General features: G+C 36.5%; 3 protein-coding genes across 8 annotated transcripts; 2 read left to right on the forward strand and 1 right to left on the reverse strand.

Annotated features, from left to right (window-relative positions):
• The first annotated feature begins 7 nt into the window (after positions 1-7).
• LOC117164303 (uncharacterized) lies at positions 8-14052 on the forward strand. 6 transcript variants are annotated; one of them, XR_013061493.1, is made up of 6 exons: positions 8-95; positions 847-942; positions 4881-5087; positions 6180-6328; positions 11977-12227; positions 13412-14052. XR_013061493.1 is itself a non-coding variant. In XM_076627336.1 (5 exons), the coding sequence occupies exons 3-5, from the start codon at positions 4982-4984 to the stop codon at positions 12115-12117; spliced, it is 396 nt and encodes a 131-aa protein (XP_076483451.1). In that variant the 5' UTR covers positions 8-95; positions 847-942; positions 4881-4981; the 3' UTR covers positions 12118-14052. The 6 variants fall into 6 exon arrangements, 2 of the variants coding, with proteins under 2 accessions (XP_076483451.1, XP_076483452.1); XR_013061494.1 differs by having other exon boundaries at positions 850-942; XR_013061495.1 differs by lacking the exon at positions 8-95 and adding an exon at positions 284-705.
• A 56-nt stretch (positions 14053-14108) lies between these two features.
• Positions 14109-25768, reverse strand: LOC117164309 (uncharacterized). Its single transcript, XM_076627331.1, has 6 exons — positions 25641-25768; positions 21128-21312; positions 20558-20726; positions 20050-20283; positions 17802-18360; positions 14109-17715 (listed from the first exon to the last, which is right to left on the reverse strand). Exon 6 carries the CDS (start codon positions 16319-16321, stop codon positions 14639-14641), a length of 1683 nt encoding a protein of 560 aa, XP_076483446.1. The 5' UTR covers positions 16322-17715; positions 17802-18360; positions 20050-20283; positions 20558-20726; positions 21128-21312; positions 25641-25768; the 3' UTR covers positions 14109-14638.
• On the forward strand, positions 24158-25289 carry LOC143304865 (venom serine protease Bi-VSP-like). The gene is made up of 3 exons (XM_076627339.1): positions 24158-24336; positions 24408-24562; positions 24891-25289. Exons 2-3 carry the CDS (start codon positions 24431-24433, stop codon positions 25044-25046), a joined length of 288 nt encoding a protein of 95 aa, XP_076483454.1. The 5' UTR covers positions 24158-24336; positions 24408-24430; the 3' UTR covers positions 25047-25289.
• Positions 25769-25820: the final 52 nt, after the last annotated feature.

Below are 25820 nucleotides of genomic sequence, written 5' to 3' on the forward strand. Positions count from 1 at the left end.
ACCCTAGGCAGCGGCCGTGCAGTGACTTACAAAAGTTCCGAACGGTTCCATCCTGGGCGGACGGTTAATTGCGTTCGGTACTTCGAGGCAGAAAGGTGAGTACAGAATCGCTCCTCTTAGTACTCTTATTAGAAGTGTTATCATCGAATATAAGTTTTTTCAATAAATTCTTATCGTTTTACGATCTTTCTAGAATACAATGACGCCAGCAATCGATCATTTTCGCGAATTTATTGTAAATTAATTGGGGGAATATCTGGAGTTCTTTATCGGTTTCGACTGTAAAATCAGCAACTATTCGAATTTTTCATTCATAATTGTGACATTTTCGACACTTCCGTTGCCAAGACCCTCTTGAGAGATTTTTGGCACGTTCCATCACCCTTGTTAAACGAGTGCACATTGGTGGATATATTGATTTTAAAAACCAATACGTGTACGAGATTTATTATCTCACTGGGACAAAGAAATCCGTTTTATTCGCGAATTTTCCGTGTTTCTTCTTAATTTTCGTGAGTGTCTGGCGCGGAGCATTATTTGAATGAACTTTTCATCGTTCAGATTATATTTCGTTTAAAAAGATTGAAATTGATGTCGAGAAGAAATGAAACAAGGTGCTCGGGCATTCCATCGTTTCCCGGGGAAAGAGAAATATGAAAAAAACGGTCGTTCTTCCTTCTGCCATTTTCGTCCATTACCAAAATGGTATGACCCAAATGTCCCGGGCCGTGAATCAATCAAGCGAATTTTGAATAATTTTTGAATAATATCCAGTTAATAATTTGTGAAACAAATTAATTTCATTTTATTGTTGGAAACAAATTAGTTGGATTTTTCTTTCTTTAGCAGTTTTCGCCGGAGTTGACCTGACGTGCTACTTCAGTTTCCATCATCGCTTCTCGAAACTTCCAACGTCCTTGGTGTTGGAGTCTCCTTGACCAGGTGAGTACATAGCTTCTAGATACTCGTCGCTGTTCATCCTTACGAGCCTCTCGAGAAAAATCCGCAGTTAATATTCTGCTAATCCCTGCTGCTTTTAAAGACCATAAGTAGTCGTCCGTAAGGTTTAAAAGATTTCGAGTAGATTTGTATTACGTATTTTATCTTCTAATTTTTAAAGAGAGGGTCGTGTTTAATCAATTGAAAATGACGAAACTGTAATGGGACATTATTATCAAATATTAACCGTGGTTCCATTGGGTACTTTTATGGTCTTTGCGAGATATATATGCATTATACGTTGCTACTAGCAACGCGTAGCGATGAACGATGGAGAGCAGTACCTTCGTTATCTCGTCTCGGTTGTGTACATATCAGTAATGCACAGTACTCGTACTAAATATCTTACAAATTCCATACAGATTTTCAGATTAGTTTCGAATAATACCAACACGACCATGATAGTCACAGTACAGTATTAAATGGTGCCACTATGCATAATACACTCCTAAAATGTTTCTACAAATATATTTGTCCGAATATTTTTGTCAGCTACTATATCCTAACCACGGTTTATTAAACAATATATAGATTTAAAAAAGAATATATAACGACATTACTTGTTTAGGCTAGATTGGTTTAACTTGTATAGTTTTAGTAACTGTGTAAGATCAAACAAGAACTTATCGTTAGTTTGGCGAGATCTGATTACACGAAGCAACATAATTGCTTTGAAACTCAGGACAGAAAACAATGTCAACCGGTAAACGCGTTTGTCTGGTGAACGTGTAACGCGTGAATAATAGATAGCGACAATCACGCGAACGCTAGTTACAGCTGACTTGGCTTACATTGTAGCATTCAAACTAGAGTATACGAGCCGTAAGCACTATTGAAAGTTCAAAGACCGACTAGTGAGCTTCATCCTGTCTCATTTTTTAATCAGGCGATGGATCGACGAATCGTATTGATTTCGAGGATTATTATAGTTCTGTGGAAATTTTAAAGCGTGGTTTGTCTAATCTTGTCTCGTTAGCTACAGACTCTTTGGCGAGCAGCCTGAAACTTGATCCAGTTTCGAGAAAATGAAAAATTCGTTTCTTCTCTTTGCTTCCCTGTTCCTTCTTTCCTCCTTTTTCCCTTTTTACATCGCGTTAGGACCCGTTAAATAATATTGACTGCCGTGGACGCTGGCTGAGAAGTGCACTTTATAACTAGCTTTAAAATCACTGACGTCGATGAGGACAAAGGTAAGTTAGAGGGTCATTTATCTGAGCTGGTGTTATTCGACCTGAACCCTGCAGCTTTTCAGAGTTTCTTTCGTTTTTCTTTTAAGAGCAGAGATGTTAACTGGTCTCTTGTTACGTGTAAGAAGTATGTACTAAAGCTTATTTATCACCAATTGGTTGCTCAAAGTCGAGATATACATACCTATATTATATTAATACGTTACAGAAGATTACGCGTTAGTTAGCTTATGAGAATTTATAGTGTGTCACAGATCACAAAAGCAGAATGACTACTTTTTCATAAACGATATATGTATATGAATTGAAAGTTTAACTATTACGTCACATACTTCTCTCGATAAAGGTCGTCGAGTGCATATTGTTAAAGAATATTAGCCATTTGAATTCAATAGTTTCGAAGATACTAATGCTTCTGTGAAGTTTTTGCAGGCTGTTAATTTTTTATTGAGATACTACAAATTTTAAATAACTTCGATTAGAAATAAAAATCACATTACATTAACGCGTAGAATGTAACGTAACGTAGATAATGTAAATATAAATTATATTACAAGGAAACAATACGGGTAGGTAATGTGAAACATTCTGGTTAAAATTGCATCCTTTGAAGGCTAGGACACACAGTACTTACGAAGTAGATTAAGTACCAAATGGGGTACTTAAGAAAATTCATGTTGTCATTGTTTAATAAACATCTTCAGCTAATAGCTTTCTGCAAAAGCTGGTTTAAGTTATGCTAGCTTGTTCCTTATTAATTGCAATTATATTGTTCGTATCTCCTAGAGGATTAACAATCCATTTTTATAATGGATAATAAAAGTAAATTCCTATTAGGTTGTCCCAAGTTTCTTTCGTTTTATAAAGAAATGACAGTTATGTTATTCTATATTATTTTATATTAAATTGGAAAAAGGTGGATCACACGTAATTCAATAAAATAATATAAAACGAAAAATGTTGTACATCTATTACTTTCTTATAAAACGAAAGAAACTTTTGGAACAACCTAATATTTCTCTACTACGATGCTTCTACAGTGCTAAAATATTTGATAAAAATGTTAAGAAATTCTAATATTGATTTAAGCGTATCGATTTATCCACTCTTCATATTTGATCAAACAGAAATTGTTAATTATGATTTACACTTAAAAGCGGATTGCATATTATGAGGATAAATTATCAAATTCATCTCTAATATACACATTAGAGAATCATTCATAGCCGCAATCCTGTTTACCGCTAACATTCCTGGTACTCAATAATTCATTAGGTGTCTGCTTTAGCCGCACAGAATACACCTGTAAATAATTAATCGCCATTAATATTCCATCGACTTTTGAAAATCCCTCATGTGATCTATTTCATGCGATGAGAATATGTATAAATTGAGATTGCGATCGACCATCCTCAGTCGGATAAATCGAGTGATTCAAATTATAACACAAAAAAAAGTTAAAACTAGTTACATTATCTTTTTCAATTTTTATGTATTATTTGGCGGAAGAAACTTTGGTAATTGGTAAGTAAAGTTCACCTCCTTAATGTTAATGATTTTAATATGTTATTAAGCTCAAAGTTCTAAGGAATTTTCTATATATATATATATATATATACATATACATAACTGTGTGCGTATATATATAATATACGTATAACAGCCAAAGTTCAGCTCTCAAGTGTACGCAAAACTTTTATGTTCATTTTACGCTATACCAGTATGTTTCATGAATTTGTTTGCTAACAGTATCGAAACAAATAACAAGCAGAGGACGAGCTATTCATGAATTGTTTTGCCAGCGTGTACGCTCCCAATATTTTCTATTTGAGAAAACATACTTGTTGCTATTGCAACTACAAATATCTTTACAGTCGACGCTTTTGCCGCGAATCATTGACTAACATGTAAAATCGAGAAAAAACATGGTTTATTGTGATGGAAATGTGGAAAACCGCAAAACCGATATAGAAGGGAAAATAAAGGAAAGGAAGGTAGGGATAAGTAGAAGCTTGGGGCCAAGTTTAATTCACTGAAACCGAGCTGCTTGTATTATCGCAAAACAAAATTGCCAGTACGTCATTTCCGTACTCTCGTCCTCGCGAAAATGGTTTTGCTCGTTAAGAAAAAACGAAGAGACAGGGAAGAGAGGAAAAAGCAAACGGAGAGCGCTTTTAAAAAGCTGGCGAACCGTGTGTTACCACAACGAGATACGCGGTGCTATTTGTCGCTTTAAATTGTGTCGCAACTCGTTTTTGAGATCTTTGCCAGGGACGCGTTAAAACACGCTGCAAATATATTTCTGGCTTTTCTGGGGTTTAACTGAAATATGACAAATAACGTTGTAAAACATATGTACTTATGACTTACAGAGTAATTGAGTGTACAAAATATAATAGCCAGCGATTTAGGGCTTTAAAAGATCAGAAAAGAAAAGAAAAGAAAAGAAGAAAGATAATATGTTGCGGCAGTTTAAGTCGATCTAAGAAAATAGATAACGGGAGGGGGGGGGGAGGGCAAAGCTAGTTAATCTGGAAAGAATCCAAGCGTCAATTTCAAGCATTTACAGAGAATCAAGCGGGCTGGTTAAGGTCGTGAGTTGAGCAATTATCCCGCGTTAGGTTCAATCAGGTTAGTCCCACGCGAAATTGATCCAACCATGCGAAAACGAGTGTATTCTGATTTCTGTCGCAGATACTTCTGGCTAGTGCAGTACCTACACGGTGGTTGTTGAAATAGCCGCTTCTCATCTATTTTCCGCAGCGCGGACATCATCCTTTGATCCCTTACGACTAATGAAGTTTTCAAAGATGTACGGCAGTTTGAGATTCTACTTGAAAATGATCATGATTGCGGTCTGCGTACCGCCTGCCCTTCTTTTCGTTCTTCCGTTAAAGACTGGTAAGTTGATACTGATTAATTATGCGATCGAAATCCTATATAATGGCTACAAAAAATATTTGCATCATTATTCTCGTTTCCTAATGAATCGCTGTTTTAATCAAGTTTTATATTGCATCAAATTTCTGTAGTTACACGAAAGTACTAAATTATAGAAAACTTGATATACACGGATTTAATTAATTGATAAATTAGTCGATATATAGGCATTATTATTTATTATATTATATATTATAGCCATTATATATTAGTAATGTATATATACACTTTTGAATTTTAGCCTTCTATTATTCTTATATCCTTTAAACGTCATTTCAAGCTACAAGCGACTTTAACTCAAATAGCTCGATTTCAAGTTCTAACGTATACTGTAAAGCACACTTGCGAAGTGAAACAGTAAACACGATATGAAAACTCTCTCCCCAGTAAGAAATCGAATATCCAATTTCAATCGTGCTTCATCGATAAAGCATCAATGCTACGTAGAAGCATCGTGGCAGCCGCAATGCGGATCCGTTGATCAAAAATTTCCTGGCACGATCGTTTTCGTAACGCTATTAGCCGTTTCAGTATCAGGGATGTTTTAAAAATCCGTATCGGATTGTACCATGAAGCGCAATAGCGCTTCGTTTATTTATTTACGAGAAGTGCCGATCAACTCGATTGCACTGCTCTTTTTTTTTGTCGAAACATACCTTTCAACGCGTTCACGCTTCACTTCATCAGCTATATCAGAAACGTTACACTAAAGAGTCAAAAGGTTGCCAAATATTCGTGCTTTACCTTTTGTTTGTGTGACGTTCTGTAATTGGTTTTCCAATTCAAGAGGTAATTTATACATTAGTTTTTTCTTTATTTGGTTTACGATTATTTGAAAGAAAAGTAATTACGAGAGGAAACTCTGATAGACTAGCGACAAGCTACGTTCGGAACCGAGCGCGCTGTGAATTGACAATCGTAACCAAACATCGCGACACAGTTCACCACACTATGCGTACAGCATGATCACGCTGAGTGGCGTTGAAACGGTTAACGTAACTGCGCGTACGACCGTCGAATGGCAAAGATATTCAAGCTGAGAATCGTTTTCAGATGCTACAAACAACCGCTGTGCTGACTTTGAAGGAGAAACCATTCGACATGATCTTACGTTTGAGCCGGGGCCTTCGGTTTGCAGTTTCTGCGTCTGCTACAATTCGAGGCTGAAGTGGTGCATATCGATCGTATGCAACCCGCCCGTAGTGAGTATATGCTCATTACTTAAACACTTAACACAACCAGAGAGAAACTAAAGCACACCGTTAATGCGAATAGGGTACACAGCGATTCATCTAACTTGCCTTGAATTACTTTTACAAAGAGAAACATGGACAGGAATAATTCTTTGTTACGAGTCGTTTAATTTATTCGTTCGTTAGAACGATTGGTCTGACAAATTCAAAGTCTTGTTCCGTATAAATATTTTTAAACAAGCACGTCATAAGCTTTGTATATTTTTTTTATCGCAACGAAACTGTTCAGAGAAATGTTGAAATTATTAATTACAAAAGAAGACATTTACGTTGTAAAAATGTTAGCGAAAACATTTGTGAAAAAGTTACTTTGTTATAAATTCTACAAAAGGAAATATTGAAAATCACGCCCCATTTATTCAGTTGCACGTATGAAAAGTATTTTGCATTCGCGCAAAAAAATCCCTTAAGGATACATATTTTATAATAATTGGAGTGTCAAAGTTATTACGCGGATTGGCGTACACGTGCCTTTTAATGAAACTAGGTTATTCATTTGTTATTCGTTCCTAACTTTCAACTTTATGATTTTTGCGGAATAAAATTTTATATTCCGGTTCAGTTTATAAATGATTCATTTTGAATTTAATAAAATTAGAGTTACAGCAGAGTAATTTAACAAAGAACAAATAATCATTTGTACTTTATTAAAATGTTCTTTTAGCGTCTCGTTTTAATATTTCTCTAATAATATTTTGTTAACCGTTATATTTAAATGAAGGTTTTCAAAGCAGAGACGTACTTTAACGTAGGAAATGGACGTACATTTATAATGAGAATTCAGAAGCAAAAATATTTCATACAAAAATAAATATTCCCCATGTGTAAATAGCTACGTTATGACTTTTATATGTATCTAACGTTTTTCCATGCAAGGTAACGTATATTTGCTTCTTCGCTTCTTCGCTTCTGAGTAGTAAAACCTGGCATTCATGCGGCTGATAGGTAGTTACGCGCTGACAACGAAAAACATAAAATGAATAAAAAACATGAGCCATCCTATAAAAAAAATAAAGCTGCTTTTATCTTTCATTACATATTCGTCAGAATATTGTTAATAAATATTTAAGTTCAGATTTCAGCTTAAATAAATGCATAGGATTGGACATTTATTTATATATGTATCTGCGAACGCTTTTTGACATAAAATTTTTATAACGACTAAAATGACATATTCCGATATTAAATTAATTTGATGAGAATAAAAACTGAATTTTTTAAACGAGATTTTGTATGAAGTTACATTTATTGGGAAAAATTCATTCTTTTATAATATGATAAAACGAGACTCATAGTCTGTATAAATCATTTCATGGAATATTATGTGTATGTACATGTGTTCTACGCTTTTATTATAAAAATGCTAAATGAACATAACGATCAAATGCATCGACAAATTGATTATCTTTTATTTGTTTCGAACTACAAATTGATTGAGACATTCGTGTTTGCTAAATTGCGAATTTAACGCAATGAAGTCGTCTGAATCCCTTGCGAGCATGTAAATATAGCGTCGAATTAACAGGTCAATTACTTGAGGTTGGAACTGAAAGAAAGAGAAAGATGGAGGAGGTCTTGCCTTTGAATGCTGGACACTTCTAAAGCCCACAGTTCGCTGAAATTGCCAGAGAATTCAATTAAATGGCAAATTAAACCATTGAACTGAATCTGTTTCCAATCGTGAGCTTGGAGGTTCTACCCTTTGAATTTTTAAACCAGTCAACCTTCTTTTGTACGTATGGTAACGAATATAATTCATAAACTAATGAAGTGTGTAATTCAATTGAAAGCTCTTTTCACTGAATTCAGTTTAGATTAAGAAAAATGATATAATAACGAAATTATCAATTTACAATTTATAGAGCGTATACTTTATTCGAAAGTGAAGTTTATTACTGCAAATATTAGTTGGCTATTTATAGCCTGTTTGAAAAGGTGATTTAATTTCGATTGATTTTCGATAAGTTTTTGTTGGTTTACTCAGGTTAATTAATCTCCAATAAAATAGAAATACCAATCCGGTAGTATAATTGCTTTCTTGCTTATTACTTTTTTACCAATTAGCGATGCACGATTCCAGACCAGTAAATATTTTTCCATCGGGAGAAGTCAGGTCGAGAGATGCAAGATTTATACGCTCGTTCTGTCAGTTATCCCAGTGTCTGTTACGCGATAGAAAATGAACGAACTGAATAATAAATGCATTATCGGCATGAAGATTGCTTGATGTAGGCCACCGCTTTTTTTCTATCCTTCCGATACCATTTTTCTTTACTTTTTTTTTTTTTTTTTTTTGCGAAACACTTTGCTAGTCGTGAGAAGCAGCAATTCCCTTCTGCGAATCAATTACGGTTCACGAGAAATTGTATTATAGCCTGGAACGTATTCAAATTATCTTCAATTATTCTCGGCTGTTTCCATTTCCATTCGTCTCTTACGTAAGTACTCGTTTGATGTACGTACATCGTGAGACAATAATCGTTAACACCTTTAATGTCTTCAGTATTATAGAATAAGACGCGAAAATACGTTGAAACCTGACTTTTAGATTCGCGAGACTCTATAAGGCTTCGAAAGTCTCTTGTTTCAGGCCGAATAAAAAATTGTAGATGAAGAATTACATTGCGAGGTCTGTTAAGGAAAATTTTAAATCGTATCGTTGTAATAGGATTATTTCAGCGAGGGAAATTACGTGTTGCGTGCGAAGCCACGAGCTTTCTTTCAGGCTAATATATATAATTGTCCTATCGAACTTTCCATCTAAACCGTTGCGCTCACACGTGGATTTTGCATTTCAATTTTCTTACTTACAGTCCAGTCCAGTGAGACCAAGTTAAATTTTTCAGCCCTCCGAGGTAGAATATGTTTTATAGAGAGACGTACAACGCCATGAAAGGGAGACAGATCAATAAATTGGGTTATCTTTAAATTACTGACAATCATTTCATCGACGCGGTTTCACCGACACCGAGTCCCCCGGCAACGTCTGACAAAGCTTATTTACCGATACACTGAACCACAATCATTTTACCGACCTCTTCCTTTGCTGACAGTTATTATACTCGCTGTCATATGTTATCGTTGATTATACATCTTTATTTACAAATTCGTTCCTGTGTATAACGAAACAAAGGAAGAAACGAAAATGATACGTTTCATGACGCATTGTTAAATTATTAATTAACGAGAGTTACATATCTACATGAATGCTTTGAAATGTCAGTTATAATTCATGAAAATGGATACAAGCCATTTTACTATACATAAATATAGGAATATAAGATGCTAAGTAATCTTCCTATGTAATCTCCTCCAGCTTTTTCTAGTTTGATCAATAATTATTAGTACATGTTAGGAAAATAAATAGAATTTTTGTTCTCAAGCGAGGTATAATTTAAATTTTGTATGTACACAAAAATGTTAAATTAATAATGATTATAATAATCAATAAACTATGATTACAGAGGATGGGTTTTTTGATAAAATGACATTCTGACAAATATATATAGATCGATATATATATAGATATAGATAGACAAATATATAGACTCTTACAACAGTAGTTATGAATGAACAGTAGTTATTGTATCAATTCCGTTCTTCAGAAGCTTCATTTGTGAAAAGACAATTCGCCAGAATATGGATTCACTGTAGTTATAGCTATAGGATTTCAATCTAGTTGACAGACTTGCTTTACGTAGAGAATATCTGTCTCTTGTTCTACCTTATCGCGATTCTCTCCTCATCTTATACGCTTTGTCGAGCAAAGTAATATTGGCATATATCTCGGCTCTGGTTACAATCATTAGTTTCCGCCTAAACGGTTAGAATCACATAGCTCGCGCTCTACTCTCGTTTATTCACCATTCAGGCCATATGGTCGCATGCGACGAGTTTTATGTTAATTCCGACCGATTACAATACCTTTCTTTCGTTTACAAGGAACGACGAGACTGGCAGTTGCGTGATTTGCAATGCAAAAGCCGCGATATCTGCACGATAACCTAACCTCAACCGATTTTGTTGTACTATTCTTATGTGGACTTCGTTTGTACCACTTTCGTAACAAAAATAGAATACGTAGAACACAGCATTCCGTTATGCGATATTGTCGATTCCTAACATCCGAAAAATCAGAGATAATTTTTTTCCCTACAGTTGTACATTTGTGTGAAAAATTACGAACGTAAAGTTGTTTGGTGCATGCACAGTCCTCCCCTACCCTGCATTTGCGTGGACATGCTAGAAAGATTCACTTTTCCACGGTGAAACTGTATGTATTATAATTTCATTTTTACAAAGGTCGAACATCCTACTATACATAAATTTAATATTAATATAAGCAGGTTTCCTGTTAAGTATTACATCTGACGTATAAGCACACGTGTGTACGAGCCTTGGTTTTAAATGTCTTATAGTAGACACCGAAAAGATTATTCAGTTGGATATCTGACTCAACATCAATATTTTACTAGGAGATAACATGTTAAGAACACGTTGGTGGATGGCATGGGAGATGATGAATGAAGACATACTTCTGTGAGATACATAAAATAGTAGTCAGAACGTATTTTGGCGCTTGGGGACAGCAACAGCTGGTGATACTGTCATACACCTCCATTTATAAACTTTCGAAAATCGATGTGACCTTCAAACTTTAGTGTATTCTGTTTCACAGCACAAAATATTTCCGAAACGTACGTTTATTGTTACAATGAACTTGACTAATGGCTCTGAAATACTATCCTTGAAAAAACAATGGGGGAATTAGAGCAAAAAAAAGAAGGAAATAAACAAAGACCTTGTTGGTTCGTAAAAATAAAATATGCTACAGGAAAAACTTTTTCCAACTGATTGAGATGCGACAAGCTTTAAAAGCTATGACGCGAATCGAGCGTTTGTCTACAAGAGCGCATTTTCGGTGGATATATAGATATACATGTATATGTGACGAAATATACTAAAGCAATATTGACCCTTTGTCGCTGAAAGTATCAAACTACAAAACTTCCTTTCAAATTTTCAGAATAAGGAAATCAGGATCATGATAAATAATTGGAACATAATTAAAAATAATATATCTTCTCTATAAGATAATGAATACATTGGTTCATTTAATTTTTATGGATATTCAAACGCTTCTGTGAAATAAAACGTCAAGATTATAGAGTATAAAATTCATAGCTATGAAATAACTAAAACTCTGATGTATTATTAAAAATATACGTTAGGTTCTATGTAGTGATACATACAAAGATTACATGTACAAACCCATAATTAACACAATGCTACCGCAACCATTCTGCAATCTACCTTGCCCAAAACACTCTTCCAGTCACCTCCAAACTCTTCAATTCTCTCCACCTAACCACCCACAAACCATTCACAAACATGCAATTCTCGACAAAAGAAGAACTTGTCGTCAGTTGTCCTTAACATCTCGTTCATTCATTTGGTCCCTATCCCCCTATTTCCTCCCACTGCGATGATCGCACTACATTTTTCCACGTCTCTATTCTATTCTCTGGATGACCTGAATTCTCGAGCAGTCGAGTGACGATTGATCTGTACAATTGATCGATTTCTGTTTATTACAGCCATGCAGGAAATTTCGTCTTGGAAAGCGATGTTGTGATTTCGAATGCTTGGACCATGTAAAAAACATTACCGGAACCGGTGAAATTTATGTCCTTGAGGATGAGAAATCCTCCAGCTCCTCGACTCACCAACAAACGTGATGAGCTCAATGGTGCTGTTGCGGCTATTTTAATTTTTCAACAAGGATCCAGATGGCGCCGTGGACGAAATTCAATCATTATAAACGTCAACGATCAACATCAGCCATCAGGTAATTTCATATTGGTGACTTATTTCTTCTGTGTTATTTCTTCTAATTTTATTGTTAGTTCTTCCATTTGTATTCCAAAAGATTGAACTCTTTTTACGTGCGTGTGTGTTTTTCTTTTTTTTGTAACTCGTCGAGTTGCAATTCTAATTTTTGCACTTCCTCCTTCATGTCCTCTATGTGCTTCTCGAACTCTTGTGTCGTCCTGTCTTTGTCGGAACATTCTACTTGAAGATCAGCGAGTTGATGCTCGGGATCGTAATTCAATTTTTGGTCATTTTATTGCTGTCATTTTATCAACTTCTTTCTTCTTCTTTCTTTTTTTTTTTTTGAACTTAAAATCTTGATTTAAGGTTTGTGTTTCACTATATGATTTATTATTATTAACTAGTTCAACATTATTTTCAGTAGATTTTTTTTTCGCGTGATTTTTATACATATTTAAATAGTTTAACATGAGCAAATGCATCGTACGTCAGATATACCATTTTTAATAAATTGTCGCCTTTACAACTCGAGTTACCTCTGAACGAGTCGCATGATTGATCAATAAGCCATGAGTAATTATGCAAATTCAGTATTTTTTTCATCTATCTATCTGAATATTATAACAAAGACTTTACATTGAATATTTTATTAAAATTGTAAGTTTTTCATAAACGCTTCAAAATCCACAGTCTATTGATCAACTCCTCTATCCTTTCTCTTTCTCCTCACTAAAATAGATAAATTCCTAATGTAGTTTGTGGATAATATTTTTTTTTTTTTTTTCTAAAGCAAATCACATTTATCATCTGATATATTTTTTGAAATAATTTCTGTCTGTACATTTTCTTCTTTTCCCTTACTCCTCTTTCTCTTTCTAATGAATTCTTTTTATTCCGTAAAATAGTTTTTGTATATTCAATTTTGTTAAGTGCAATCCTTATTTCTGATAACTTACTTTTATTAGATAATTCTTGTGAATCTTCTACTACATCTTCCATATCATTTTGAGTGCGGCTTCTACCTTCAGTAAATTTAATATCTTGAACCGTATCATTAATTTCAATAGCTCTTTCGGTATCAAGTAAATCGCACTTATTATTTAATATACCTTTTGAATTGACTTCTGTCTCTGTAGTTTCTTCTTTTGTATCTTCTTCGAGTTTTCTTCGTTCTTCTAATCCACCCTTCTCATTTTCTAGGATCTTCCTTGTTGTTACGCCGCCTAAAACATCTGCACGCCAGCCCGCGCCAGCTCGCGCCACCGGACAACAACCAGCCTGCGTAACGTCACTTCGACCCTCAATAAACCTAAGGACCCACCATAACTTTCACTTCCCTGTATTGTTTCGCCATGTGTCTTCAATCCGTTTGTCTTGAAGAATTTCTAAAGCTTAAAAATATTCTCGAAACACAGTCGGTTTTTAGAGAGGTCCTTGGGTTTATTAGGCGTACTTAAAACACGGAGAAAGCGGGTATGCACCCATTAGGAAAATCCGAATAGCCCTCTAATAAAACAAGCTATGTTTTCCTCACGCACACAGTCATCTATCCACCACGATGGTAGGAGACTTCCTACTCATCCCTTCGAGCAGTAGTGCAGGTCATGACCAATCGACACCGCGGTTCAAATTTTTTGACACATTGTACAAAGGTGTATATCAACGTAACTGTACCTGTATGTCTATATTCGAGATTATTTATCTATTCAAGATAGCAAAGTAAAAATACTATATAGAGGATTTAATTAATGTGTGGATCAACGTATGTATCACTATATGTAACAATAATATTGACTGTATATGTACGTGTGTAATAAAAGATTTCCGGTTTACAATGTTTACGATACTGATATAAAAATACCATATAGAGGATTTAATTAACGTGTATATCTACGTATATATCATTATATGTAACAGTAACATTATGTAATATCGTGATGTAATATGTTTACAAAACGTGGACAATAGAGATGTTAATCAGACAGAAGAGACGATTGTGGCTTAACTTGAACTATTCATACCAAACGTACAGAACACAGCGCAATCCACACTCTCTCGACAACGCCACTCGCAACCTCCGTCTCCGCTCAACTCGCACTCGGCTCCTCGACTCGCACTCTGTGCTTTTCGACTCGCGCTCTGTTTCTCGACTGACTGTTGTCGCATTCCATTGCCCTTTTCCTAGGCCCACCGCACACGTGTTCTGCAGACGCTCGTGGCCAGGGTCACGTAGGTCTTTTCCACGAAACTATGCACTTGAAAAGACCGATGACACATTGATGGGCCCGACGGCGCCCCGGCTCTCGCGACACTGTTCATAGTTCGTCCGATATTTCCCAGGCCTTTCGTCCACGATACTACATTCGGCCATCCTGCAATAACATCTGCCCTCAGATGTTGCCTTCTATCTCGCTGTCATCAGATGCGTCACTTTCGGCATTTAGGACCCAAGGTTTCATAAAATCGAGGTGTGTGCGGGTCCTTCCTTCGGTACTGCTTCGCACGCTTTCTTCTTTTCTTGTAATTTCGCAGGCTCCCTTCTAGCTTACCTATGTTTCGTTGGGTTAGGCTACAGTCAAGGCAGTTGGACACCACGTGTTCGACCTTTTCGCGTAACCCCTTGAACCAGAAGTCCTTCTTGACCATAGCTTCTGTTTTGGTAACCTCGAAATGCCCACGCTCGTGCGCTTGCCTGACTACCTGAGCCCGCATCGCCTTCGATACTACTATTAGCACATCGTCCTCACACTCCTTATACAAAATATTGTTTCTTACTACCTGCCCATCGGCCTGACTGCACGTTGCGGCGTCCAAAATCCTACGGACTTCAGTGTCCTTGTTCTGTGCCCTTCTCAACCGTGCAATCAGCCCGTCTTCACTCTCCGTTACATACATAGTGCTCGGCAGGGGGTTCCTACTCGGAGCATCTACATGCTGCATACTTTTCCCCGGCCGATGACACACCTGATACTTAATCTCGCCTAGTAACAAGGCCCATCCAGCCACACGCACACACAAATCTTTCTTTCTAACTACACCTATCGGACTCGCATACTCCGAGTCTGACGATTTGATGACACCCTCGTTTGTCCACGCTTCCATCAAATCATCTTCTTCCTTTCTTTCCGACGGCGCCAGTCTTCGCGGTCTTCGCGCTATCGGCTTGTCGCTTTTCAAAACTACTTTTTCGGTTATTCCGACGTCTCGCTTCTTCTCCGGCCTATACCCCCTAACGATATCGCGAATCGCTTCACGATAATGCGGTTCCCGTACGTGTGTCAGGTCTGTTTCGTCGGTCTGTTCTACCGCGTTTACCCTCAGTACATCCGGCGCGTCCTCGTGACCGTCGGTCTGATCGTCGAGTCGTAAAAATGTCACCTCGCCCCGTTTGACTCGCAACTCTACCTGGTCTAAAAAGTCGGTACCTAAGAGTAGACTGTGTCTTGTCATTACCTTATTCGAGACAACATGCAGGGTGACAGTAAAGTCGTACCCGTCGACCGTCATTACCCTTGTAAACTCGCCCCAGGTACTATTGCCAGCGGAACCAAAACCATCAAACTTAAGTTTGCAGTTTCCCAGAGGTGGTGATCCTAACCTCACATACTCATCCGCTCGTAGGAACGTAAGGTTACTACCTGTATCCACTAATGCCACAAACCTACAATCATCTATCGCCACTTCCTTCACATACTTCCCCTTTTCGGATCTTGACACTACGCAAGTCTCTTTCGGTTGTGCCGTACACCTCGCTGCAATATGTCCAAATCCGCTGCACTTGAAACACCTAACACCTTCTCCCCTCTCCGGACACTTAACACTTAGATGATCCTCACTACCGCAAATGAAGCATCTTCTTTTCTTCATTGCATCCACAGATTGACTGGGCTTCCCGTTCTTCTGGGTTTTAGCCGACTTCACAATCGACTTTGCTCTGCGACTCTTCTGCTCTTCGTACATTACTAACCTCTTCCTCAACTCTTTGATTGACGTAGCGCCGTACAATACAGCCTTATTGTTCTCGTCGTCTATTATTCCATCCACTATGTATTCCACCTTTGCTTCCTCCTCCATGTCCACATGGCTGGCTATTTCGAGCATACGGTACATGTAAGCCAGACATGCTTCATCACTCTCCTTTTTTGTTTCTTCAAGTTTCTGATGAACTTGCCTACTGTTGACTTTCCTCGAAAATTCTTTCACTAGCCCCCTCTTCTACTCATGCCAAGTCCTGGCATGACACTCGAAGCTCGCAAATATTTTCGCTGATCCCTTCAGCAGCTTCCTTGCATAGACTGCCTTCTGCCCATCCGACCACATGCACGTATCAGCGACTTCCTCGAACGACTCGAACCATCGTTCGACATTTTCACCTCTGTTGCCACTAAACGACTCTAATGCATCTTCGACGTCTCTAAAACTCAGTGTCGAACCAACACATGCCCTTCGACAACATTCGTCACGGTCCTGATACACCCTTCGCGTATCTCTCTTGTATTCTCTTGCGTTTTTCTTGTCATCTTCATCCTCACTTTCGTCGTCGCTTTCCTCTTCCGACGATATGTCGTTACCATCCATGGCCGCTCGTAGCCGTGCGCGTAATTCTACTTTTCTTCCCGTCGTTTTTAAACCCAAACTAGCGAGGCGCTCCTTCAACTCCTTCGTATTCATTTTCTCAACATCCTCATCTTCGTTGCAATCACGCTCAGCTCTCTGTACACTTTCTAAATCTCGTTGACCGGTTAGCTCTTCACCGCCCGTCGATCCCTTACGATACGATTGTCCAGCCCTACACGCCCGATTCAGCCTTGCAATCAGCACTGACCTCGCACCCGATATAGGGAGGTTCATTCGCGCGAGCTTATTCCTCAGCTCCTCCAGCGTCGAACCCTCTTCACCCGACAATCGTTCGTCCTCGACGTTTGCCATTTTTCACACTGCACAAACTTAAACAGTCAACGATATCGTCTTTTACCGCACCGCGTACCGGTAAATTCACAACTAGCTCGAATAGCTCTGTTAAACCGTTTCGTTTTCTGTCTTGTCCAATCCCGGCTGAGCCCCCAAAAATATGTAATATCGTGATGTAATATGTTTACAAAACGTGGACAATAGAGATGTTAATCAGACAGAAGAGACGATTGTGGCTTAACTTGAACTATTCATACCAAACGTACAGAACACAGCGCAATCCACACTCTCTCGGCAACGCCACTCGCAACCTCCGTCTCCGCTCAACTCGCACTCGGCTCCTCGACTCGCACTCTGTGCTTTTCGACTCGCGCTCTGTTTCTCGACTGACTGTTGTCGCATTCCATTGCCCTTTTCCTAGGCCCACCGCACACGTGTTCTGCAGACGCTCGTGGCCAGGGTCACGTAGGTCTTTTCCACGAAACTATGCACTTGAAAAGACCGATGACACATTGATGGGCCCGACGGCGCCCCGGCTCTCGCGACACTGTTCATAGTTCGTCCGATATTTCCCAGGCCTTTCGTCCACGATACTACAATTATGTGCATATGCGTATAATATTGGTTAAATGTTAAATGTTAATATTGGTTAAATGCGTTAAAGTGAAATGTTATTTACCTATTCAAGATAGCAAAGTAGACATACCATATAGAGGATTTACTACTGTTAACACTCGGTATTCTCGTATTCAAAGTATTTAACCAAATAATTTGGGAATCCAGCGGACGAGCTTGTATTTAATATGATTATATTTAATATAACAACTTTACTCAATATACGCGTAGGATTTTAAATGTCATGAGGGTTGCAGCGGACTCAATTTTAATGTACCTCGATATCTTAGCTTCTTATAATATCCTAATAAAATGTCATTTATCGATTACAATTGTCCTGTCGTATTTTATAGTGTTTGCTTTATAAATGTGAACTTTATTCAAAAAGAGTTCATCGATGATTATCCATTACAGGTTGTTAATAAACCTGAATTATGCACAAAGGAATTGCCGTTAATAACTTAAGATTCTCTGCCCGTCGTACAGGGTACACATAGTAATTATTCTCGACGATCGTAACGTTTAAGTCCAATTCGAGCTTATAGTCCCATGCGAGTTAAACAACGACAATAGTTTGAATTTCTATTTGTTCGTTTGTCGTCTGTTTATACCCGGAGCACCTGCTGTAAACCAATACAAAATTTATTAGATCTATAAATAACACATATAAAACTTATTAATTTATAATTAATATAAAATAGGAGAGCACGAAACTTCCTATTTTATGGATATGTTAAATCTTTGTAAAAAATACCATATCATTAGTATCATTTTAATCGTTCTAAAGGATTTAGCCGCATAAAGCTGTGACCCTTGGAAGAATCGATGTTCACGCGTGACAAATTGAAATTGTGCGAAGGTTCCGGTACGAACATCACAAGCCGAACATCGATACCAGGGGCACAGGCACATGTTCTGGGTTCATTATATATTTATAAAAGGCTGACGATTCAGTAGATGGTCCGGGTAAATTTAAATTGTAAATGAACGCATTGCTGGTTTCAAGTAAAAGCCTGGATAAGAGCGGATATGGTATGAGAGTCTGTCGTGGAAAGGGGAACAGGCCGCTTTTATTTGTAAAGTTTGAATCTCCTCGATATTGAAGATGTTGAAGCTGCAAGTATGTATTTCATTTTAATCCATTCGAGACCGAGATTTAATTGTAAAACGATACCTAGGTGTCGGTACGATCTGAATGTTTAGTTGGAATGATTCTGTGTTTTACTCTCTCCAGGGTATCCTTTTCATACTTTGATTTTAAATCGATGACAATCTTAAATAGTATGCCTCATATTTTTAAAATATAAAATTATATACTATGTTATTCTATAATGTATTATGTACAGATATATATATATAATAATTCTATATTGAAAAAAATATGAAATTAACATGATATATACATTACTACATAAGTTATATATAAAATATGTATATTATACCCTTGCCTACTGACTGATATGAATTTCTTTCGGTCTCGAATGCGTTAAAAGAGAGCGCAAAGAAGTCGAAATTACTTATTGTAATTAGTAAAACGACCTGAGAGGCAGACAGATACAAGAAAGAAGGAATATTATATTAGCGGCATTATCATGTTTTTGCTCTCTTTAATTCTTTCATCGAGACAGACAATCTACAGGTATTAATCGACCAATTTCTCCAAGCTGATAACTTCGAATTGATGTTTATATATAAGAAGTGTTGTTAAACGATACGCAATTTCCTTTTGATCGTAAATTTTACTATCAAGGGGTCTTTTATGTATGCGTAATCATTGTGAATTATAACAATTTATGTGATCGATATTAAAGGTGTTTAAAAGCATGTATTTTTTTCTATATTATTATTCTCCTATATTATTATCCTATATTATTATAGCATTCCTATATTATTATAATATCCAATTACATGTTGATACACAAGATATACAGATTATTATTTATAACGTTTTAGTTTTCTTAATTGAGTCATTCATTTAGTACAAATGATAAGAAATTAGTAATAATTCACAAAAAAAGGATATCGTAGTAGAAATATTATAAAAAAACATTTTCTGTTTTAGTGTAGAGTTACTCCTTCTTACAGACAGTGTCGTACAAATCTGTACGTCTCTGAGAAAATGTAGGTATCCGAGCCCTTACTTCCTCAACAACTTTTAGATCTGATAGAAAAAAGAAACATACGAAATAATAAGTAATGCTTACTAATAAATTCAACAAATACAAAGGAAGATGGCTAAATCGATAAATTAACGAGACTAAAAATTAATTACATCATGGATCTCTCGCTTTTAATTTTAAGCTGTAAATTACCGATATCGGTGACTGCCATATTCTCTTGAGTTTCCAAATCGTAAAGAATCTTTCCTCAGGGATTGGTCAACTGTGTATGTCCCCATGCGACGTAACTTGCTTAAGGAACACGAGCCGGTGATATGCAGGCAACGTATAATTGATTATCATTCGCTCTGGAACGCTGAAGTAATGACCAGTGCAGTGGTCCAGTGGTCATATTGAATGCCGCTGGATATATCAGCATTTGGCAACCTAACCCAGAGAAGCAGGAAATATGAAGCCACCGAATACCAATTAACTTCGTAGTTGCACGGTTCACATTCCATCATTTCTGAATATGCGAGGACAGTCCTCTTATTGTGCTTTTAATTCTTTTATTTGTTTCATTTTCAGCAAATATACTGGTTTTTTAAATTAAGCTTCTTTTTATACAGAGTTACAGATTATATTAATTTTATATAGAATATATTTAAGAAAGATATTTAATTTTTTGCTAGTTAAGTATTGATCGATTAAGTTACTGTACCTTTGTTCCGATAAATGCGTGCCATTTCCTCGAATCTAATATCATAGCAAATGCCAATACCTATTTTGCAGCCCTTCACATCGAACGTCGTTAGGGAGTTACCAGGACTGAGTGAATCACTCTCTCGAAAAGTAATCTTATTAGGAATGTCGATGTCGAATAGATGTACCTAATAACATAAAAATGTGGTCGCTAATTATATTGCTGCAACTTTTGTAATTTAATATCAAAGTTACCAACTCCTAAACTTTAATTATTTTTTATTTAATAACTGACAGCGTTTTTATCACTTTCTTCTATTAAAAAATCTTATCATTTAATAATGTTTAAAAAGGAGAAAAAATAAGTATAATAATATTTTAAGTATGTGAAAAATTTATACAACAACAAACACATTACAACAAAAATGGGCGTTTCCCGTATCATAACGTATTTTATAAACCGTAAATTATAGAATTGGTTATAGTATACGTATGTACATATGTATATTCCTAAATTATTCCTAGATAGAGTCACTTTCTTCACCCCGATATTTTCAAATTCAAAGCCATAAAGGAATATATTACTTACCTTTCGGTGTCTTGCTATCAAAGTTCCATCGGGACCCCAAATAGTACAGGTATTGTACAATTTATCGCCCTCTATTTCAGGCATCGTACCACCAACTACATAGATGTTGTTTTCTTTAGCTGCGTTCGATGAAGCAACGCTCGTTTCACCATCAGGAATACTCTCGCCGTATTTAGGAAAGTACTCTGCATTGCAATATTTCAATTAATGAAAAATAACTGTCTTTTGTTCCAACCATAAATTAAATTGAAATGTTTGTCAGTTTTTTATTTTCTAAATTATCAAAATAACCAAGTTTTATATTTCGACTTAATTAAATATGCAATTTCTTAGCTAATAGTATATATAATAAATTGTTTCTACAGGTTCAAAATGAAAAATGAATATTTAGAAATATTTAATTACGACAATGCTATTTGTGTTAGCATCAGTGGCTTGTTACTCAACGACTTTGCTAGTATAAGTACCCAATTATTAGTATCTTAAAAAATATATTTATACAAAAATCACGATAATCATGAAAATGGGGAAATCCTATATTCTCGAATCAATTCACAATTTATTTTGTATATTAATTAGATTCCGCGCTCATCAGTACGTACTCACTGGCGACATCGAGAAAATGTATCGGCAATTCCTCGTACGACCAGAGGATCGGAAATATCAAAGGATATTATGGCGCAGCGCGAGTGGAGAAACAGAAACATATGAGCTTAACACCGTAATACTCTTATCATAGAAATAGAAGCAGTCCTCAATTCCCGCCCGCTAACTCCTATCTCCACCGATCCAAATGATCTCCTAGCCCTCACTCCCGGACATTTCCTCATTGGCGATTCATTAATGTGCTTACGTGATCGAGATTTCAGAGACATTCCATCGAACCGACTCTCCAAATGGCAGCATATCCAACAGCTTAAACAACATTTTTGGAACCGCTGGCATAAGGAGTATTTGAACGAGCTAACCAACCGCAATAAATGGAGCAAGGGTGGACACAGCATCCAAAAGGGCACAATCGTCATCCTCAGAGAGGACAACGTTCCCTCCATGCATTGGCCTCTGGGCCGAGTTATCAAGGTTCATCCAGGCGCCGATGGTGTCATCCGGACAGCTACAGTTCAGACGGCAAAGAGCATTTTGGATCGGGGCGTCAAAAGGCTTGTCCCACTGCCAATTCAACCCGATCTCGAGAAACCCGAACAACTAGCCACCGAGACGAAATAAGATGGGAACTTCAACCACACCTCGCTAGTTTGATCGGTACCCTCTCAACGGGGGGAGAATGTTACGCCATGCGGCTTACCATAGGTCATATTCTTAACTATCGATAGCGCCACTATAATGTCGCAGACGGATCGTCGCGTCTGCCCGGCAAACAAACATTGTAGTGGCAAGCGCGTGGTTCATTAAGCAGGGCGACTTCCAGAAACGTCGACTCGTGGCCCGTATTTTACCTCGCAGTAAAAGAATGTGGCGTGATCCGAACGTAGTGGGGGTCGCCTTCCAGAAAAAACGAAAAAAATCGAAAGGCGTTCAGAACTTTTCGAGAAGTCGAACCGTCAACACATGTGGTATGTCGCGCATTACTTATCAACCAAAACGCAGTTACATTTTTTTTGTTCCATTTATATCTTTCTAGTTAATAAGTTGTTGAAATAAACATTAATTTATTTGTGTTAATTCTGTGGAATTTCATTGAACTACCCTTATTATCATAATCGAAATAAGGGGATCGATCAGTTCGTGGCGTCGATTATTTAATCGTAACGGGAACTTACAACTCTCGTTGACGTGCTATCCCGCGATCGCGTCTCTCCGCGAACGGTCGAAACAAAATGATTCACTAAAAACTGTCCTGAATTCCTAAGAATTTATTTACCGCAAAACTGACAAAGTGTTTATTTAAAAAATGAGGTTGAAGGTAGTCCTTTTCTTTCATTTCATTCATTTTCATTTTCTTTCTTAAGTATGGCTAACACAATATCTAATCAATTAAAATTTTATATTTTCACGTGAAAAGTTTCTTTAGATAATTATTATCAACATGTTGACTAACTCTTACGGATTAATACGTGTCTGTAGGGCAATCCGGTGGACTTGATCGGCTTTTTACTTCGAAAGTTGAGTAATCGGTGTCGCTTTCTTACGCATCTTTGAACTGTATAAATGTTTTAAAATTGTTTGATCCAGAATGTACGTACCACACCGGACAATCAAGAAGGCACGTTTTATGTCTTTCTTTCCGATTAATAATAAGCCATTTACTGCAAAGAATGAACTTTAAAGGCATTAAACAGCACATCAATGTACATTTCAATTAGACTAAATAATAATGCTATGATTTTATCGGTAGTAACTTTACTTATTAACTTGAATTATTTCTTTCTTTTACTTCATGTTAGGAAGAGTATCTTTTTGCTTGAAATAAAAAATTGATATAGGAGTAATAATATAGATAGAGATCAAAAACTGTTAGGGCAGAAATTACACGTTTGAACTTTATAGTTCAGTATAGTTCAAATAGAAATTATATAGAATTATTTAATAATTTGTATTCCACTGGAATAAAAATTTAATTTCTGTCTTTATCAAATCTCTATTTCAGAGTATTTGTACGTATGTACTTATCGTCTGCTGTATGATCGAATATCGAATAGGTAATAATCGTTGTTACTCGTTATGTGAGAAAAAATTATGTATATTCACAACTATGACTATTGCATTTTAGGCGCTTGGCCATGGATCGCTGCATTAAGTTTTCGTAATCCCCGAAACCCAGACAAACCACTATGGAAGTACGGAGGTTCCCTGATAACGGCTAGGCATGTTTTGACCGCAGCACATTGTGCACATATGGATGGAATAGAAAACATACACAATCATAATATTGCCATTCTTAGATTGGTGGAGGAGGTGCCATTTTCGAGTAAGTCCTCAAATATATATATATATATATATATATATATATATATGCTATTGAGTATTACTGAAGTATCATATTCTGAAATTTCTTACTGTACACATATATTGTGTCATAAAGCGTGTACAATTCTTTCTCATACTTTTGGTCATTCGTTTCCTGCATTTTCATTTATTCTTTTATTTTTCAGGGTACGTATATCCCATTTGTACGAAAGAGCCCCTACGAAAGAGCAACTTCGTCGGCTATAACCCCCTTGTTGCTGGATGGGGAGCATTAAGATATAGTAAGTGATATCAATTTTATAATAAAATTAAACAGTTCCAGTCTTAAATATCTTTCTTATTTTCTTCGTAGGACGACCACGACGTAATGCATTAATGGAAGTACAAATGCCAGTGATTAAGAACGCCGAATGCAAAATAGCTTATTCCAAATTTCCTAATGCACCTGATATCACTGATGGTATAATATGCGCCGAACATGCTCAAGGTGGAGAGGATTCTTGTACGGTAATTAAGTTACAGAGTTACTACAAACTATACGGTATCTGAAGACACGTCAATTTGAATTAACATCAAATCGACGTCTTAAACATTAGAAATAATAGATAAACACAATTTAATAGTTTTGCCCACTTCTCACACCTCATTATGGTATTTAGTCTAATTTCCTTCTAATCTTAGTTTTGTTCAAAATACATATAACATGTACATTATAAATTGGAGTATTTCTATACACAAATCAATAGAAGATTATTACTGTATATAAGTATAATTTCAATACAATTCGATCGATATATTTCAGTATCTTTGATTAAAAATTTAACGATCCTTTCAGGCTGACCGCGGCGGACCACTGCTGATACAACATGAATTAACCTCGTATTTAATAGGTATTGTGTCTTACGCTTATAAGTGCGGCACAGCTGGCTATCCCAGCGTTTACACTAGGGTCACATCGTACCTTGACTTCATTCTCCAAGCGATGCAATAATATGATATTACTGTTCCATAAATATCATTGTGTAAAAAACGTAAAGTTGGATTTTCTTATTGTGGAGATAAGAAACAGCTCAAATTTACATTGTTTTGTACGTTACAAATTATAGGCTTAAAATGTACGAAATGTAACTTTGAAACGACACTAATTTTTTACGCACGATAAACCTCCACGACTTAGGTATGTAAAGATGATAAACGTATATTAATTCTATTAATTTGGTAATAATAAACCAACTTTCTGAGAAGTTCTGTAAATTTCGTTTCTGTTGTATCAAGAGAATAATGGAATATTCCACTTAGATCGTATACTTCTTGTATGTACATACAAAATTTTCCGGCTAATCTAAAACACTTCATAAGATAGAGAGCTTCTGGAAATTCGGACACAGAGAGTACATAAAATACAAGATAAGTCTCGTGTCTTTCAAAATTATTTTTTATTCGCCAAAAACGTCCTGTATATTCATGCAATCACATGCAACCTCGAAACTTCACTTATTTTTTATCACTTTCCAATTCAATACACTGTTTCTGCATTTTTGACTATATGTAAGAGAAATTTCCATTCAGCCAAAGGTGTACTTACAGATTATAGATTCCTATACGACTCTCGGTAAAAATTTATCCGCACTCCAGATAGTTAAAACTTCTGTCGACCATATTGATCCATCTGCACTCTTCGTATGACGTCTATATCTGTTCAGTGCTGCTGCGTAGGTTTCATTGTGTTACGTCAATTCGTTTGTGCAGGATGCTGTGATTCGTT

Source organism: Bombus vancouverensis, unplaced genomic scaffold (assembly GCF_051014615.1).
Source record: "Bombus vancouverensis nearcticus unplaced genomic scaffold, iyBomVanc1_principal scaffold0060, whole genome shotgun sequence".
Lineage (NCBI taxonomy): Eukaryota > Metazoa > Arthropoda > Insecta > Hymenoptera > Apidae > Bombus > Bombus vancouverensis.